The sequence below is a fragment of the Scomber japonicus genome, chromosome 10 (genome assembly GCF_027409825.1).
Source record: "Scomber japonicus isolate fScoJap1 chromosome 10, fScoJap1.pri, whole genome shotgun sequence".
Lineage (NCBI taxonomy): Eukaryota > Metazoa > Chordata > Actinopteri > Scombriformes > Scombridae > Scomber > Scomber japonicus.
The window spans coordinates 15720590-15740384 of NC_070587.1; the positions used below are offsets into that span (position 1 = coordinate 15720590).

Sequence of the window (19795 nt, forward strand, 5' to 3'; positions counted from 1 at the left end):
GCTGTTTTCCACGAGGGAAGTTTTCTCATTTCCTTGCTTGTACTGGGATATTACGAGCAGTCACGCCTCACCGATTGGCTCTTTGTCCTCCTCTGGGGCAGATTGTCATTTTTATCTACCAATTGATAGCCATGCTTCCTGCCCTGAGCCCACCTCCCAAGAGACCCATGTAAAGCGGATGAAAACAGGAAGACAATTCCATCCCTCAGCGCCCCCATCTCGTGCACCTCTAGCTGGTAGCCCATTAGATGGTTAGAGAGGAGAGAGTACTGCATCCCATTTCCACACACCAAAGGCTGGGCATCACTGGCTATTAGCTATTAGACTCAGCTATGGATTTTCATTTGCTTCTCTAACACAGTGTGATATCTTCTTAGTGGTACAAGTTTTATAGTTGTTACAGTGTGCAGCTGGCAAAAGATGTGTGAGAAATTCCCTTTTTCCCACCTGTCTTATGACTTGTATTATTTCCTCCTTTATCAACTGTGCTGGCAATATTACCTCACTCATTCTGGTCTGATCTGCTGCTCTACTTGAATATCTTCCTGTATCATGTTCACACTAACAGTATACTGAATAGATGAGGCTTTTATTTAAGGAATGTAGAAGTAGATAGTGTACGATAAAAATACATTTTTACTTTTGCTACTCATGTGTTTGCGGGGTGAAAAGATATGTAAATGCATGCATGTATTGAAGCACATACTGTGTGTTTGAGTGTGTGTGTGTGTGTGTGTGTGTGTGTGTGTGTGTTATTCAAACAGAATAAAAAGAGGAAGTGACCCCACCATCCAAACAAGAAATTATCTTCTCTCTTATCTCTTAATACCCAACAGTTGTTTGTTTTCTTGAACAGAGAAATAAATGTTGTAATCTAAACAGCTCATCTGATATATTTAACTCTACTTCATGTGTCACTCAGGTCACTCAGTTCGTCTGTTGGGTCAGAAGAAAGATGGAGGCCGGAGACTCGGAGGAGCCAGACTGGACCTGCCCAAGATCAGGAAGAACCCTCTAATTGAAATCATCTCCATTAACACTGGGTGAGACACAGACACACAAACAGAGAACATGACTCATAAAATATTTAGCCTCAACTGTGAATTCAATTTCACTGCTCCTGCCATCCCAGTTGAGTGTGTGTTCTAGGCAGTATGTGTGTCCTCTTTCTGTCTCTACGCACAACCACTTAAAACAGAGCCTCTCTGTGCTAATCTGATCAATTTCACATGCTTTTCTTGGGATGTGTGTGTTGCAGACAGTGTGTGTGTGTGTGTGTGTGTGTGTGTGTGTGTGTGTGTGTGTGTGTGTGTGTGTGTGTGTGTGTGTGTGTGTGTGTGTGTGTGTGTGTGTGTGTGTGTGTGTGTGTGTGTGTGTGCTTCACTGCTTACACTGCTTTTGTTCTTTCAAATATTAATATAATATAAACCCAACAGGTGTCTAGTCTTTCGTCTCAACTGCCTTTAACTTCTATCATAAAAAAGACAGAAACAAAAACACAAGCACAGTTAGATGGACCAAACTTCACTGTTCCGCTTTTTTCCATCATGTTCTACATTATTCAGTTAAAGTTGTATATCTTTTGTTGTTGTGATTTGGTAGTACTTATTACATATAGGGCTTACACCAGTAAAGCCAAGCTTATAGAGGTCATACATGAAAATAAGCGTTGATAACATATCTTAATAGGATGGATAGCTGTAGGGCAATGTTGACATTAAGGTCAAGTTTATCACTTTCTTCTGTGTAGATGCACATACACACACACACACACACACACACACACACACACACACACACACACACACACACACACACACACACACCTAGATCCACATTTTATGGGCTAATTTCATGTTGTTTACAGATCTGTGTGTCTCTACTAACCCCTTGCACCGTATTCTCATTGGGCTAGTTAAAAAGGGTTACGACAGACTAATTCCACTGTGCTGGGCTTCCACTGATGATAATCCATCAATCATCCTCCTGCACATCTTCAAGGTCTATACATTAATGGCTTCACTCACAATGCAAGGACGTAAACAACTTGTAGACACATCACTAGTGGTTTAGAAAGACTAGAGCCTTCCTGGTTTAAATAAACACTTATTTCTTTTTCTAAGTGCTGGTGCTTCTGAACAGTTTCTAATCACCTCTCAAATGTGTAGACATACATGATCAATCATCTATTTGTTTGGGGCTTTTGTTTGTACATTTGTCAAAGACATTAAGGGGTTTTCAACATTTTACTGGAATTTCCATCAGCGGACTTGAACTTCATGGGCTATTTGCAGCAATGTTTTTATCCTCGTAACATTGTGACCCAAACAAAAAGGCTGCGACCTTTCCTCAGATCCTGATGTATTATTTATTACTGCTTATTACCAGAGAAAGCAATTTAATGGTTATTTTGGGTGTGAAGATAACATCGACATATGTCATATTGTTGCAATAAATGTCATCTTCTGTAACAAGAATATTAATGGAACCATTGTCTGCAAAACATATGTTGCAAACATCAGTGCAAAGATCATCAAAAGCAAAAAAAAAGCTCCCACATTTTGTTTTTGTCTACTTTTAATGTTTAACATCATGCCATGGTTATGTTTTTAAACTCATGTTACTTCCAGCCTTAATTCAAGGAAGCATCAATTCAAAGAGGGCATTGAAAGATAGAGCTCAGTGGTCTACTCCTGGCTAAAGCTTCTTAGGCTTCTATCTAAAACACCAAATTGAGCATGTTTTAAAAAGACAAAAATGAATAGAGTGACCAAAACAAATAAGGTACTATCACTGAGTACTCCAGCATTCACTCGTCTCTCTTTTTTTTTTTTTTGTAAAGCTGCATTCACTGTCCTATAAAACATAGTGTAGATTGGTCAACCTATTTGGCCCTTTAACAGTCTTTGTTTTCTTGATGATTATTGATGATTCTTAAATGTCTATGACTCTGTCTTGACTGCTATCACAACTACAGTGTGAATATCTGCATTTGTTGCTTATACAGTATTCTGGTATAACTTGACCATTTCAACATATCTGTGTGCTTTTTGTGGGTGTTCCAGCCCGTATGTGTGTGAGTGTTTACATTTCTCTTTTTGTGAGTTTATGGGTGTTGTGTGTGTGTGCTATACTCTATATGTGTACAGATGTCAGTCACTCTCCAGCAGGGGGTGTGCATCTGATCCAGATGAACTTGCTGTTGTTTTTGGAAGGGGTCAGGCCGGCTACAAACAAATCCCCTTGTTTTTATTCCTACAGCATAAATGGATCTCTCTAGGAGGCTGGGGGGATTACATCAATGTGTTGACTGGGTGAATCGGCTGTTAACAAATCTCTCTCAAATAAGACCAGTGTTACTATAAATCCAAGTGTAATATATGCTTTGTGTGATTTGGTCAGTTACTGGTGTCACTAATTTGACACTGTTGTTTTTAATATATAGGTGTGTGTGTGTGTGTGTGTGTGTGTGTGTGTGTGAGTGTGAGTGTGTGTGTGTGTGTGAGAGAGAGGGTGGGGGAGAGATGATCTTTATGTGTTCTTTTTTTAGATGATCTGTTTTAAATATTCCTCTGAACTAGTAGTGGCATCACTGGTGACATTTGTCAGCTGATGAAACAGAGAGATCTTTGTCTGACACAGTCGTACACACACATGCAGGCACACATGGACAACATCAGTGTGCAGTTGCTGCTGCGTCAGAAGAGAACATTTGAAACTATTAATTTGCAAGTGTGTGTGGGCCTTTAATGTCTTGTTGCCAGTTTGTCTAACATGTGGGATGGATTCATTTAAGCTCACTCTCCTCTTCCCTGTGTTTTCTAGCCAAATGTAAAATTGATGTCATGCTGCAGGGTGAAGTAGTTCCACAAGTTATCTTCAGGTCCTTGTAAAGTCTTGAATCTCAAGTAACTAAGGGCATAAAAATATAAACATGATGCAGTCATCTCAGTGACTATTATGTTTTTCCTATGATAAACAACTACCATATAATAAGAGATTTATTTTTTGGAGAATTACCAATGTTTGTTCTTTTTTTTTCAAATTTGGAATCTCATCAAATATTTTGCTGATTTGAGTCAGTGATATTCAATGTAGTTGGTCCCCACTTGTAAAGCAAAACAGCATTAAATATAGGTCCTAAAAATTCTTAGAAGACCCTCACACCTACTCAGGTAGGGGTAGAGCTCTTCTCAAGTCTGTATGCTTGATAGATATCCCCCTGACACTAATGTTATCATTGTTATTTGTTCAAGGAATCCTTCGATACTCATGTACATACCAACATACCTTAGTCTAACTTTAACCTGAACAGACGTCTCATCAGTCAGAATAATTGGAAACACCCGTGAGGATGTGCATGACCTTTAAAACTGGCTCTTTGAAACCTGGTGATAACCCGTATCAGTGCTTCTCAGCTCAGCAGCCCCAAGAGCACCTGACCTACATATGGCCTGACAGAGTCTTAAAGAACATCAGAACATTCAGATCAGGTGACACAGAGAGTGAAAAAAAAAAACACGCTTACCATTATATCACAATTGTTTAAAGCCTCTTTGGCCAAGTGCTCTTACAAACACAACTGGCAGTTTTCGGCGTTGGGAAGCCAGTGAGGGATCAGGTCTCTGTGGTGTTGGTCAGTGTTCAAGCATGTGTATGGACATGGCTCCATCTTGGTAAATTACCTGATTAAGTCATATAGGTCTACCACATATCACAAAGGGCCTTTATAATAGAATAAAACCATAATCATCCCAACATTTATATAGTTAAAGCCCATGTAGTCATTTACAATTACTCTGTAGAGATTAATCTTAGTCTGGATTTTACAGATCAACCCAGTGTACCACCAATTTTACTATTAAGGCAACTAACAACAGCCTTTCATAGTGTTTCACCTGAGACCACCTAATAAAACATGTATTTTGCATCCAAATTGATTCACAATATTAGTTTTATTACGTAGCATATTCATTTCATACGTCTAGCTAGTCTTCAAATGGTCTCTGGATTTAAGTATCAAGGAATCATTCACAGGTTTCTTCTGGACCAGTAGCACCAGTTATTCTATCATCTGCACATAAATGAGTCAAAACTCTGATTGTTACTTTATTAAATCCATTTCATAAGTAGAATGTCACACTGTATTTGTTGGTAATATAATGTACGGGTCTATATTCAGTGATGTTTCGCTGCAAAGATGTCGTTCAGTGTACCTTGAATTTAGTATACTCTAGGTTTACAATGAAACTCACAGTATGGTATCTGTTCAGTACAGTGTGAATGCTTCAGTAACATCATTTTTGTAATAGGTTGTGATTGCTGAACAAACTTAATCTATAAACTATGATTAAATACATCCAGTCATCAGTACTTTTGAAATTATTAACTCGGCAGCCTTTTATGTTCTCCATCATGAATAGACATTCATACAGCATAATTGCTTCATCCACCCAGGACCTTGAATGTCAGGAAAGTTAACAAGCTTCTTAAGAGAAAGTAACACAGAAGGTGCTAAAATCAAATACAGCATAGTTTTTTGTGTCAGTTAACCGCTTTTAATAAAGACAAATCTCCTTAACCTCCTGAGTTTGGATTTGCAACACTACAATGCAAATATTTTTCACAGGTTCTCTATAAAGAAAATGAGAGGGGAAAAAAAATACACTACATCACCAACAGCAATCTGTAGATGTTTTCCACATGGGATTGAATTAGATGTGGTTAATTTGAACTTTCCCCTGCTCATGCTTTTGATGTGGACTCCAGCAGCTGACATTGGGCTTGTGCTAATGTTCCAGTTGCTGGCATTTAGCTTTTTAGTTTAGTTTTGAATTGTTCCTTACATTATTCCTTCCATAGCTTATTTATGTAAACAGGTAAGCCTAAGGGCAGAGTTAATTTTTCATACAGAGTCATACTGGAAAAAGACTGTCTTTCTAATGCTCTGTTTTGTGCCCCAGTTTTAGAACAGTTGATGCTATTAGCAAAGCTGTGTGTGTGCGTGTGTGTGTGTGTGTTTGCCTTAGGCTATACTAAGGGTCCCTTCTTACTCTGTCTATAGCTGTATGTGTGTGTGTGTGTTGTCAGCGACAGTAAAAGTCCTTTTTGTGAGCAAGCTGAATCGTGGTGCTTCAGTGTCATAAACAAGGAATTTACAGCCACTCAGTCAGAATGGCTCATTAAACTTGTGTGTGTATTTGTTACTGTGTCTGTTTGTGTGAGCGGTTGCCATTAGACTCAAGGCATTTAAAAAGAAAGCCCTCTGTTCCACAGTTACAGCTCATTTCATTTCATTATCTGTCCCTTCCCCGTTCTCTATTTAGTCACAATTTTGGCAGTCATAATCTCTGCCATTGTTATTGTGATGTGCTAAAGTCGGGTGTTAATGAACCTCTGCTCTAACCCCAAACCAATAACCAGCTTCATCATTCTCGTCCTCCAGGCAGGCAGGCAGGTAGGTAGACGGGGTAACACAGAGGAAGCAGGCCTTGCTCTGGTTTTAGAGCTCTCTCAAACACATTAGTTAAGAATTGATGGAAAGCAGTGTTCTGCCTTGATGTTTAATTGCCGCACTGGCCGCTCAGACTTCTCAACAGATAGTTTGAAGTGGAATTGATGCCGGTACAGAGGTCTGCATTGCTGTCAAATGCCTGTCTAAGTATTACACCATAGTGAAAGTTACAGTATGTTTAGCATCTGTGATCATGCGTAACATAAATAGTTTTTAAATCATTGATCTCAAATGGTTTGGTTTCCTATACCATTTAGAGAAATTGTTTAACCCCATTGTATGATACTATGAAAATACTGTGCTGCTTTTGGGTTGATACTTTTCTCCACCCTCTTCTGCACATCATTGTCTCTCAAATGCTTGCAAGGTGAAACTTACGATAAGGTTGACAAATAGAGATGCTGACATCTGTTGAATAGCAGCAAACATTGAAGAATTTCATGACCGTGATAAAATTCAACAGTTCTGGTTTTTGTTATGGGAGAGTGGAAACTTGTTACTTTCTGAGTTACTGGCCTCATCTACCCAGAGAGTATAAAAGGTAACCTTGGAGCCCATACAGTATTTTATCTGCTTTTTCTTTGTTCACTTCCCTCTATTCAGTACTCCCGTCTTCTTATTTTCACCTCGTGACACTAATAGTAATATATTTATCTATTTAACAGAAAGCTCATTTAATCTGGCCAATAAGCCACGTTGAATATTGCATGATGCCATTGTCGGCTCTTTGAATAGATATTTAATACTTTTGAAACTTGAATGTTTTGGTTGATTTACTCTAGCTACATTGTATTGATCTCTAATAGTTCTTTCTGTGTTCTATTCATATCTGTGGTTTGGCTACAATCAAAAAAGGAATTGAACAGACTAGTGGCTCATTTCTCACTGACCTCTATTCCTGCCAAATCCTTGATTTCACTAATAAATAATAATAATAACTGCATCAAAATACACACACACACACACACACACACACACACACACACACACACACACACACACACACACACACACACACACACACACACACACACACACACACACACACACACACACTCACACTTGCCCACACTATGTAAACAAAGCCCTAAAGAGACAGAATGAAAAAAATGTCTGTGTGCTTGTGTGTTAGTGTGCATTGTGAATATGTTTGTGTTAGCCATCAGGCCCCAAGTGTGTTAGCTACTCGTTTCCTGTGATTTGCGTCTGGCTGCCAGAACTTCTCCACCGACTCTCCCCGGCCGACACAGTGGAATAATGGGCCTTATCAACCTTGTCGCTGACCTTTACATAAATTTGTGTTAACAATTGCGACCGAGGTGTAACTTTAACAGCTTTAGCCAGCCGAGAGAGGACTACATTTGAGGTCACAGGCGTCTAGATGCAGAAGAAAAACAATAAGCCTCTGAACTGGTGGGGCTGGGGTTAGGATTTGCTGTGAAGCTACAACCGTGGCAGCAACATCCTGCATGTCAGAGGCAGACTTATTACCTTTCAAAAAAAAAATTAAAACAATAACATTTTGCCACTTCTGTTCCTGAGCTGTCCTTAATCACTTGACAGGGCTGAATGGATGTCCAGATTATTGAGAAGTAAAGCCATATGCAGACATAGATTTGAGTTGAAATTGCTGTAGATAATAAAGGAATACTGAACATCTTCCTTTTTGGCCTACAACAGTAATGTTCATGGGTCACTCAGGGTAATGGGAGGAGAGTTGAGGACATAGTTTTACTGTATACAAAGCGTTTGTGTTTTCTGAGCATGTTTTTCCACTTCTATGAAGTCTTTGAAACAGTATGACAGACGGGTTAGAATGACCACCCGGCTTTTGTACGTGATGTCAGATTGATCAAGAAGTTTATTTATTGTTTTGTCTTCTCTCTCATTCCCCCTGTTTCTCCTACTTCACAATAAACCGTATTTATACAATGACGACCTCTTTAAAATAAGATTACAGATTATTCACAAGTGTCATGGCATATGGCCAATATTAATATGTCCAAAAATGTGTTTATTGTGTTTTGTTTTGTTTGAGCAAAAAGAATTTGGTACACAGCATATCTGGACCAGGCCAGAATAAAAGTACTTCTCAGATTTTTGATATTCCAGTCGATTGTGTAAAATATGGTAATGATAGATTCAACTAGGCATGGCTTATTACAACAAATCTACATTTCCGGACATATTACACATAGAGCTCCTAGAGTCCCATAGATCTGAATTAGCTATACTGCGAGCTATTGTGAAGTTAGTCTTCAGTCTGTCACTCTGTATTTTTTCAAAATCTACAAAAAACAAGAGTTTTGTTGCGTCTCTTCAGAGTGTGTTCATTTGTATATGTGTTCATCCAAGTAAAACAAAACAATTGTCTATCCTGTAAGTGGCCATGTGTGTGTACACATGTTTACCAGGGGATAGTAGAACACAGAGCCTAAGAAGTGGTGTAGATCTTATGTGTCTCATGTGTGTCACTGAGGCAAAGGTCTGGCCGTCACATCTCATTTTTACACACACACACACACACACACACACAAACACTGCTCTAAAGATAGTGGGCATAACAAATGTGGTACACATACACTTTTTCAAACTAGGCCAACTTCAGACACAATAGTCGCACCCAGCCACTGTTTGGGGAAAGCCATGACCCTCATTAATACTGTGTATTTGAAGGAAACGTGAGGCAAGGCACTTCTGCCTGACTTCAAATGTTAAAACTGTTTAACTTTGACCCACTTGTGAGTTAAACAACAAAGACGTGTCAAACAGAAGGAAGTAGAGATGTCAGGTCACATGTGCCTTATGATCAAAATAGCAGGCAAAAAGATTATAATGTTTTATTTTTTTAGCCTGAATATATTGTATTATTACCAGATGCTTCCATGCAACACTGACTGAAAACCACAAAAATATACACTTTTCTTTGGTGAGCGTTCTTTTTGCTCATGGAGCTCCAGTAGAGCTCATCATGGTTGTGTGGATGCAAGGAGTTGCAAAAAGCTTTTTCTCAGCTGTAAGTGGCTGCAAACACAATCTTACACATGTGGAAGAAAATCATAACATCAAAGATGCACAGTACACACTGACCTGCCGATCCCTGCTCCCTGCTTTATTCAGTATATTTGTCTTTCACAGATTTGTGTTTGCTGTAAACAGTCAAATATTTGTCTTTTGTGATGTCTGATGCAAACACCAGCTCCTCTTCCGCACATCAGAGATCTCCCTTTCCTACATTTCCTAACTGTAACATCCAGTTACAGTATCTTTAAAAAAAAAAACATTGTTTAATACTCACTTTTCAAAATATTGACTAGCATCATATCCACACTCTCATGCTTTCCAGCACACAAATAACAGTCCTCAGCACCTGATAGTCAACTCTACTCTATGACCCAATCAGCCTAGCTCAGAGCTTCCTTTGCTGCTGGATTTTTTTTTCTCCGTCCTCTCTGCAACTATTTCTGTTGGAAGATCAGTCAAACTAAGCACATTGTGTTTTTGTTGCCAGAGGCCTTGACGTGGCGGGTTAAAAAAGACACAGCACAGCTCATTGATGACACACTTTATAATAACGACAATCACCAAAGAATGGTAGAGTCACTATAAGAATAGAGGAGCAATTTTTGCAGATAAAAGTCTTGGCCTGAAAGAGAAAGGGGAGCGTGGCACAGAGAGACACAGTGAGAAAGGGGGAGAGATGGGAAGTCATTAGCTGATTTAAAAGCAAATTGAATCAGGCCCATGTGCTCTTTTGTAATTTGAATTTCTCTGGCAATTACAGTGTGGATGTGAATAAGGCCTGATAGAATGAGAATGAGTGAGGTTTTCCACGAAATGCCAGGGGGAGAGACATGCAGTAAGAGGAGTTTCTCTTTTATTGTTCTCTTTCTCCAGTACTCCACTAACTTTACCTAACAATCGAAACAGGTTATCTGCTCCAGTTTGACAATCCCATTCAGACTGTAATATCAACTGCAGGGGCTTACTTCAGATAACTTGTCCATATCTCGTCCTCATATCAAAAGCAAATACACAAGCCACATTACACTGCTCTACTTGACTGTGTTTTCATTTTGTTGATGGTTGGTCAATGATCTCATCTTTTCTTTTTCTAGTTGTTTTTTTGTTCCTTCCCCTGGAGGAGCAGGAGTGAAAAATGCACCATGTGAAGCAGCAACAAAAAGAGTGAGAAAATGTGATGTGCTTCAGAAAGGTAGAGTTAAACAGAAGTGAAGGGTGTTTACACAAGGGTTTCTGATCACGTACATGTTGATGTGTGATTGTGGGAATGCATGCATGAACAATATACCCACAATCTTTTTATTTTACACTTTAGCACACATATACCACGTAGTAACAAACACTCACAGACAACCCTCCACAAAGGAATTCTCAATTTCTTTTTCTATTTCATTCCTGACACACACATGATCATATGCAGACACGCTCCCACTCACTCAACTCACACCCACACCTACTCCAGCAGTGTACCATGGTGGCCTTCCTGCTGTTTATCAAACCAATGTATGGGTAGTTTTCAGCTCCACTGGTCTGAACATATTATTCCATTTCCCTCTTTCCCACTGCTTAACACACAAACACACAAATACATCCGTTACACACACACACACACACACACACACACTCTCCATCCTCTGCTCTCCCTACTCACTCACCAGGAGAGACTGTGCTCCCCACAGTAAATCCAAAAGATTGATGTGTCTCCTTGGACAAAATCAGATTGTGTGTCATTACAAGACATTACACTATAGAACTCCTAAGTAACTAAATTAGCCCCAGCGTGTCACAGTGAAATGCAGTTTACACACGCACGCACACACACACACACACACACACACACACACACAGAGTTTCAAGTTTCCCTACAAGAGGTAAATGGTCCATAGTTGTCAGGACAGAGACCTCAACTCAAGGATTAGATTGTTTTCTCTGTGAATTGGGCCAGAAGTATGTCATTTGTCTGTATGTGGGTGGGTACACATGCAGTGCAGTCAAATTATTTGGCTGAAGAAACCTAGTTGTTCTACAATCCAGCAACAATAACACTTATGTCAGAGATACTTGACTTTTTTGTGAGGGTGCTTACATTTATGCAGATCAACAGTGTTGAAATCGTAGCTCTTTTTATACATTCTCCTTTAGTAGAGAGGGAAACAGTAATGGGATTGTTGGAAAGCATCTGCGACCCACACACATCAGCAGACATGTGGTGTCTTTTATGGCATCTGCAAAGCCTGTCCCGAACTTCACCATGCCTTTCAATCAGTCATAGTAAAGCCCTCTACACATGATCAGCAGAAGCGCTGTGCACTGGATTAAAACATTATATTTGAGAGATCAAAAACACTGAACATGGTGGCAGTGCTACCTTGGGAAATCTGACTTTATGCTTTGCAACTGTGCTACTTTGAGTTTGATTTAATCTGTGCAACCAGTAAGTGGACATCAACCGGTGATGTTGCCTGAGAGCAAGTACAGATGGATATCTGTACACTGCCACCTTAAAATCAAACTACAATCATGGCATACATAGACTAACCTATCAAACTATGTGTTAAGAAGTGATTTAAATTAAAATAATGATTTGGTGAGGCTGAACTCCTCAGGCACGTCATTCCAGAGTCAGGTTGCCCTGACAGCAAAAAAAGGTTCAGTGTGTAAGAGTTGGCCTGCTGATCCAAACCCCTCCCCACAAATGTATCACCCTACCATCGTTATCACTCACTGAATATAGTGTAAAGCTTACTTTACAGTGCTATGGTGTTTGTTATCAAAATTAGGTATTCGAGCAATTAGTGAAAGAAAGAGGTTGAAACACAGGAAGTTACAACACAACTCTAATCACCAAGCGTCAGTTTTTTTGTTACACAACATATGTTTTTCATTGCATGTCATTTTACAACTCAGCAATCCAGTAGAAACACAATTTAGTGATACTATATGTGCTATGATGCTGGCTTAAGCATAGCTGGTGCAACCCAGTATAGTTCATCAGATCAGCTGACATGACCAGCTGATGCCTCCCCTGCCAGCATCTGCAGCAGCTGGCAGCTGCTCTGATGAAGTCAGTGCAACTTTCTACAGAGAGTCTACAGGGTTATTTTCTTCCCTGAAAAAATATTAAAACTAAATAAAGTGACATATAAACAGTCTTAGCGAAACTTTTAGCAGCATTCACCATGGCTCTGCTATTACTGCCAGTGCTACTTTTCTTCGTCCTTTCATGTTGGACTGAGGGCAGAGTGGATGCTACAGTGACTCACTGTACAAATGTGCAGGCTGAAGCTATCTGGTTAGTATGCTTTACATGCATATCTCTGCAGCACAATACATATAAGTAACATAACGTCAAAACTGTTACCAGTGTAGTGAGGCTAAAAGTGGAGGTATGTGTTCTATTTTCCTGGTTTCATTTAAAGCTGTAGCAGCCACATTTTGTACTATTTGGAACCTGCTGAGTGTTTTTGTGGTTTCTGTCTATAGTCTGTGTATTATAGATGATTAAAATAAGACTGGGTGAGCTTGTTGACGTGATTATCAGACGTGATTATCATCAAGCAAAGAGAGTACTTTTGGCCTGTGCATGTGTTTGCTAATTACAGTCCATTGCTCTAGTTGGTGTGAAGGGACTTCAGTAGGTATGGTTTCAGTTTTGCACCCATGAGGATTCAAGAGTCTCCGTTTAGGATTAGGGCATCTTTACACAGGGCTGTAGACATTAAACTCTATACAACACCCATAAGGGACAGCTTTGGTTGTTCTCTGTGTCAGCCAACAACTAAGGGTTATAATCCACAGAGCTATTACTCTGATATCTGAAGACATCCTGGTTTAGCGAGTGACTCAGTAAAGTAGTCGGTCAGTTAGATGGGCAGGCGGTCGCTAGTCAAATGAGTTGGTTAATCATTCACTATTAAGTCAATTTCAGCAGGCCATACAGACACATAGTCTGCTCTGAAAAGGGAAGTCATTTATAAGTGTATCAGTGAAGTCAGCTTGTTAAATACCGGTTGGCATCAATGAGTACATCAGTCAAGCAGTCAGTTATGTGGTAAAGTAGTCAGTAAGGCAAGCAGGCAACAGGTGAATTAATCAGTTAGCCAAGCCTCCAACCAGCCATCCTGCTTCCCTGCCAGTCTGACTCTAGATCAGATCTTTTACTGCTTCCACTTAATCAATGTGCTTGGCGATTTAATAATAAACAAACATCATGCCATTCTTGTCCTGTAACAATGAGCTGAGTGATCTAGTGAAAACAGTGTCTCGAGGTCTCTCTACAGACAAAACAAGAAGTTGAGAAAACACTTACAGTTCCTATGCAGACATGAGATTGTGGTTTCACACACATACACACACACATGCATGTGCTGTTCTCGGGTCAAAACAACAAGCTAGGCTGCTGTAGTAGTTACAGGAATCTAAGGTCAGCATGTGACACTTTTTCTAGCACACACACGCACACACACACGTACACACACACACAGAGCTTTTTCAGTTTGCAGCACTGGGAACACGAGACTAAATAACAGAACTCAAGAGGTCAGGCACAAAGGCTGGATTGAGCACTGAGAGGAACCAGCCCCAGCTGCGTTAGGACACGCACTCATACACACACTGTTGTACTCACAGATGAAAGGAAACACACACACACACACACACACACACACACACACACACACACACACATAAATATTCAACAAACAAAAAAATGCAGAAACAATGTTATGTTATAATGCGAAATAATGGAGCGGTAACCTTCTGTATGTTTATTTTTCAGTATTGTTTCACCAATTGACAGGACAGAAAACAAGTCAATGACAAGTCAGCTGTTTTATGTGATCTCTACATTAGTTTAGTTGGGACATAATGTGACAGAATTGGTTTCAGATCAAAGCCATTTCTGAAAAGCTACCAAACAATATTGGGGTCACACAAAAATATCAATTCTAAAAACTTACTGACTTACTCAACAACCCAGTGCTAAACTCTGTTAAGATTTGGGATGTTTAGACAAGGAATTATGCGTGAATTTTGCAGTGTGCTTATCCAGATTGTTCCAGTGATGTTGTGACATACTAACATGCTTGCATTGATTATTAATGGTCATGATCCATATCGCCACCAATCACACAATCATGACATCAACACATTTTTGACTTTATTGTTCAACATATGGTTTAAACATATGTTTGACATACAGTATGTATTCAGTGTTTGTTCTGGGTCTTTGCTCATGTGATCTCCATCTCAGGCCTAGTGTGAAATATAAAGGAGATATGTGCATAGAGTGTATAGAATATAAAGCTCCCATGTAAGTTGCATCAAACCAGGTTCTTACTCATGACAGTGCATCAAGGGTAAATGGGATTTAGCTGCCAACCTTTCTCTGAAAAGGAATTATCCTCTATTCATTAGTCCTTATCTGTCTTTACTCCATTGTGTCAGCATTCTTTGTTCCTTGACTTCACATTATTTTGCAACCTCCACTTTGACTTTGAGATGACACCAACAGTAAACTTACAGGCTTGAAGCTTTGTTCACTTACATAATAGCAGTTTTAAGATTGTGTTTGCTCATATACCCTCTCCACCCTCTCCACCCCTCTCCCAGTCTAAACAATAAGTGAAATGAATAATATTGCTTTACAATTTGCAAAGCTCTCACACTTCCCCTCACCGTTTAAGCTTTGTTTTCATAATTGCATCCTCAGTCTGGTACAATATGAACCCCCATGAACACATACACATACATATGGCCCTATTTGTTTATGCATAGAGCAGTTTTCTAATTAATGTGTAGACCCTTAATGCTTATCATTGAGAAAACCTTACCCCGCTCAACCGTCTCCCAGTCTGTGTCTTTTAGATGGTGCACAAGGGAGCCCCTCCAAAGGGAGCTAGTCTGTGTGTGTGTGTGTGTGTGTGTGGAGGTTTACAAATGTATAGAAAAACCTCAGGGCTTTCCTTTCTTTGTTACCTTTTCAAGGCTGCAGTACCACAATAGCTTGCTCTCTCTCTCTCTCTCTCTCTCTCTCTCTCTCTCTCTCTCTCTCTCTCTCTCTCTCTCTCTCTCTCTCTCTCTCTCTCTCTCTCTCTCTGTCTCTGTCTCTCTCTGTATCTCTCTCTGTATCTCTCTCTCTCTGTCTCTCTCTCTCTCTCTCTCTCTCTCTCTCTCTCTCTCTCTCTCTCTCTCTCTCTCTCTCTCTCTCTCTCTCTCTCTCCCAAACACACACATTCAGAGGTGGGGAGGTAGCCTCTCTCATTGTAACCCATTGATAAACTACACTATTGTCAGGTACAACAGCTACCTCTGTGGTTTAATTAACTGGAGCGAAACAGAAGGAAGAGCGGAGCGAAACAATGGAGGGCTTGATAAAGTATATTTGGAATAAAATCTACAAGTATTTTCAGTTTCAAATGATTTTGTCAACAACAGCAGTTGATTCTCATTAAAAGTGACAGCAATGTGGATGCACTTTCTTTTTAGAAAATTCAGTTAGTTTTTAAAGTTCTTCCTGATGATGGACAGAATCAAATAAAATTGAACAGTAATTACAATCTTCCCTTCCCCTCGATAGAGAATAAAAGGATTCCAAATTAAATCACTCAAGCCCACAAGTTAAATACAGAGCATATGTGTGTTTGTGTGTGTTAGTCAATTTTCAAGTCAATTTTATTTGTAAAGCTCAATATCACAAATTTAGCTCATGGGACTTTACAGTCTGTGCAGCAGTATAGCATCCTCTCTCCTTAGACCCTTGATTGAATAATGAAAAACTCCCTTAAAAACCTTTTTAATAGGAAGGAAAATGAAAGAAACATCATAAAGAGCAACAGAGAAGGGATCGCTCTCCTAGGACGGACGTGCAGTATAGCTGCTGTACAGACTAGAGAATAAATTACAGAATACAGCATGGACTAGATAACGCAATTATAATGAGAAAGTGACGCTTCTCCTCTGTTTCATTTAATGTCAGTCTAAGGGTGCTGACTAGTTGTCGCAGTCTGTTTAAGTTGATGGAGAGGTCGAAACTGCTAATGCGCTGTTGTGATACTGGACAAATGTTCAGCATGCTGCAGCACACTCACACAGCCACATGCACACATACACATAATTGATGCAAACACACAGACCCCCAAACAGGCCACTGACTGTCTCTTGAGATTAATGTTGGTGTGATCCACTCAGCTGGGCCTGATCACATTAAGATGGATGGACCCCCTGGTGGTGTATGAATGTGTGCGTGCGTGTATAGAGGGTCCCATCTGTCCGTGTTTTCTCCACAGCTAGGTCCTGTGACCTAGCTGCCATCTTTAGTGCCCTCAACTAGGATAAGCAATACCCTGAGTGGGAGAGATGGATGGATAGATGGAAAGATAACAATATTCTCTTTTTTTTCCAGTTTTTTTCCACAGTGTCAAAAGTGCTCAAGACATGTTGGTTGTATTCAAGGGACTATTCAGATATTGTTGCAGGTGACTCGGTGGGCACTTACAAAGGTTTTCCACAATCTGGTAAATACAGCAAGCATTTTCGTAGGTATGTAATGTGATCGTGATGAATCTGCTTAGTAGCCAACAATAATGGAGTGTGGTCAAATCGCCCTGGTATGAATATGTTGTGACTTATAGAAGAGCATGTAGTCAGGAATACATTTTACATTTTTAAGCCAACTCTTAGCTTTTTAATACTACTCTCATATTTAGACTTAACATTCTCTGTGAGCATTATGTCTCTTCACATTCTGAACTTTTTCCATGAAGTGCCATTGTTGACTTCAGTGCTTCACTTTAGTCTCTTTGCAGCTGCGAAGGAAAACAAGTCCTTTTACCATCCATTGACATCAACAGACTTGCACAGTGAAGCAGAAAATATGAGAATACCCTAAGCTTTAACATTAGCATGGGCTGTTAATGTTACAGACATACTTGGAAAAAGTGCTCCTCTAGCATGGTATGGAATCCACCTCATATAACTTACAATCACATGATGTAAACACGACAACCGCTGTATGTAAGTGGTTAAAGCAGGAGTGTTGCGTCGTCTGCCTTCAGGGGGAATCCCTGTTATATCTCCATCAGTCTATCATGGATAGACTACAGAGTTTATGCTTATTATCAACAACAGTTTGATTTTAGAGTCTCATGCTAGCTGCATTACCCCGTATTAATCATTGCTAAGATGTTTTTGTCATTGCAGTGGAGTGTATAAATCCCACAGCTAACCAATTTGAACAAGAAAAGAAGCCGGAACTTTTGATGGTTATTCTGTGTCAAAAGCGTGCATTAGTGTTGGTGTGTTAGTCGATGGTCATGTTGTTTTCTTCATGAGTAGCTGCACTGTGGTCCATTATTAGTCACAGTTTGGTTATTTTGGGTGGGTTATTGTGGTGAAAACACTATTTGACATGCTGCATTACACTTCAGGGACGGTTTAAGCCGAAGAACTTTACATCGTTGTTAGCGTGCACTGGCAGTGTGGCCACTCTAGACTGAATTATACAAAAAAATTGAAGTCCTAATGTCGAAAGCTTAATTGCAAAGGTCACTTTTTCATGCAGAAAGCATCTTTGTCTCATTTTTTTCTTCAATCAATAATTGATCACACACATTTAACCAATTACAGTTCAAACTTGTGTTACTGGATGTTTGTGCCAGAAATTTAACCGACAGTGAAGCAGTGAGTAAAAAGAAACTACTGTGGTAAGAACAGCGAATATTTTAAGTCAGCGTGGCAAATTTGAAGTCAGAAATAGAGCACTACGGAGTAAAAACAAAAAAAAAATCTTTTAACAGTGGCCTTCCTTCTTCTCCTCAGTTGTGATTCATAGACAAGTATCAAAGAAAAGCCCTCTTCATCCTAAACAAAGACTTCCCCAGTGTTTATACCACACTGTGCCTGTGGATCTGGTGTGATCTGGATCTGGTTTTCCTCTCTTTTTCAGTGTATTTTATTTTTATTTTTTTCTGCTTCATAGTCTTACCCCCCCCCCCTCCCCTTTCACAGTCAATTTGAATTAAGCTTCTTCACTGTTTTTGTAAAACAAAACAATGCATGTAGTCCAATGTTTCCACTGCTTGCCTCGCTCTGAGAGACAGCTGTCCATGGTTATTTTGGAGCTAGCTGGAGTCCTTATGAACAGTTTAGGAAAGAAAGGAGTTTTGACTCCCCACTTTCCTCTCTTATTTCTGCTCTATTGTGAAAGTGAGCATGAATAGTTCTCATTAAAAAAAAACTTCTCTTCATCTGTACACTCACTGTGTTGCCTATCCACAGATTTGTGTAGTTGAAGTGTTAAAATGAACATGATGTCACTGGCTAGAATTTTCAGATAAATGTAAAATATATATATATATAACCTTTGTTCATAAAATATGAAAAACAATGATCAAAAGTAAATAAAAATATTTCCCAGTTTAGTTATTTTTTTCTCCAACCTGTCAGTTTAGCACTCATCTATAGCGCATAAATGCTAATTAGCATATAACACATTAAAGAAAATATACTTTTTTTCTCCTCATTTTCAACTTTGACTTATGGCATCTAACCTTAAGTGCATGTGTGTAGACTAAAGCTGTTTTCCTCTCTTTGTCTACAGTAGAAAAATGTGTCCATGCCCTTTCTCTTCCTCTCATCACCTCACCATTGTGTGTTTCTGTCCGCCTAGGTGTCTGAACGCATGTACCTACTGTAAGACCAAGCACGCCAGAGGTGACCTGGCCAGCTATCCCATAGAGGAGCTGGTGGAGAGAGCCAGCCAGTCTTTCCAGGGTGAGTACATTCTTTCTCACATGTGAACAAATAGTCATGCACACAGTCACAGCATGACTTTTCAAAAACACAGTAGCAAGAGGAAAAAAAACAAAACAAAAACAGCCAACAAATATATTTGTAGCTCTAGCTTTATACGCTGTGGAATTGGAAGTGCTGATATTGGATAGGGGTACTGTGGTGCCTTTAGATTGATTATCTTGTGTGTGTGTGTGTGTGTGTGTGTGTGTGTGTGTGTGTGTGTGTGTGTGTGTGTGTGTGTGTGTGTGTGTAGGTGTGTGTAAGTGTAGGTGTAGGTGTGTGTGTGTCAATAAATATGGTTTTGGTTGCTGTTGTCAATTAAGTAAGCAGATTTATTTAAGTCAGTGTCTGTGTGTGTGTGTGTGTGTGTGTGTGTGTGTGCGCGCATCATCACATGGCATTAGTGTATTATATTGTGTGTGTGTGTGTGTCTGTGCTATCAAGGGGGGAAGGTTTTAGTAACAC

General features: G+C 39.6%; 1 protein-coding gene across 1 annotated transcript in view; it reads left to right on the plus strand.

The window, feature by feature from the left end:
• cdkal1 (CDK5 regulatory subunit associated protein 1-like 1) overlaps positions 1-19795 on the plus strand; it is a 231553-nt gene that overhangs the window by 83130 nt on the left and 128628 nt on the right. The window contains exons 7-8 of the mRNA XM_053326340.1: positions 923-1043; positions 19206-19309. Coding sequence (XP_053182315.1) covers positions 923-1043; positions 19206-19309 — 225 coding nt within the window. The remainder of the gene's footprint in view (positions 1-922; positions 1044-19205; positions 19310-19795) is intronic.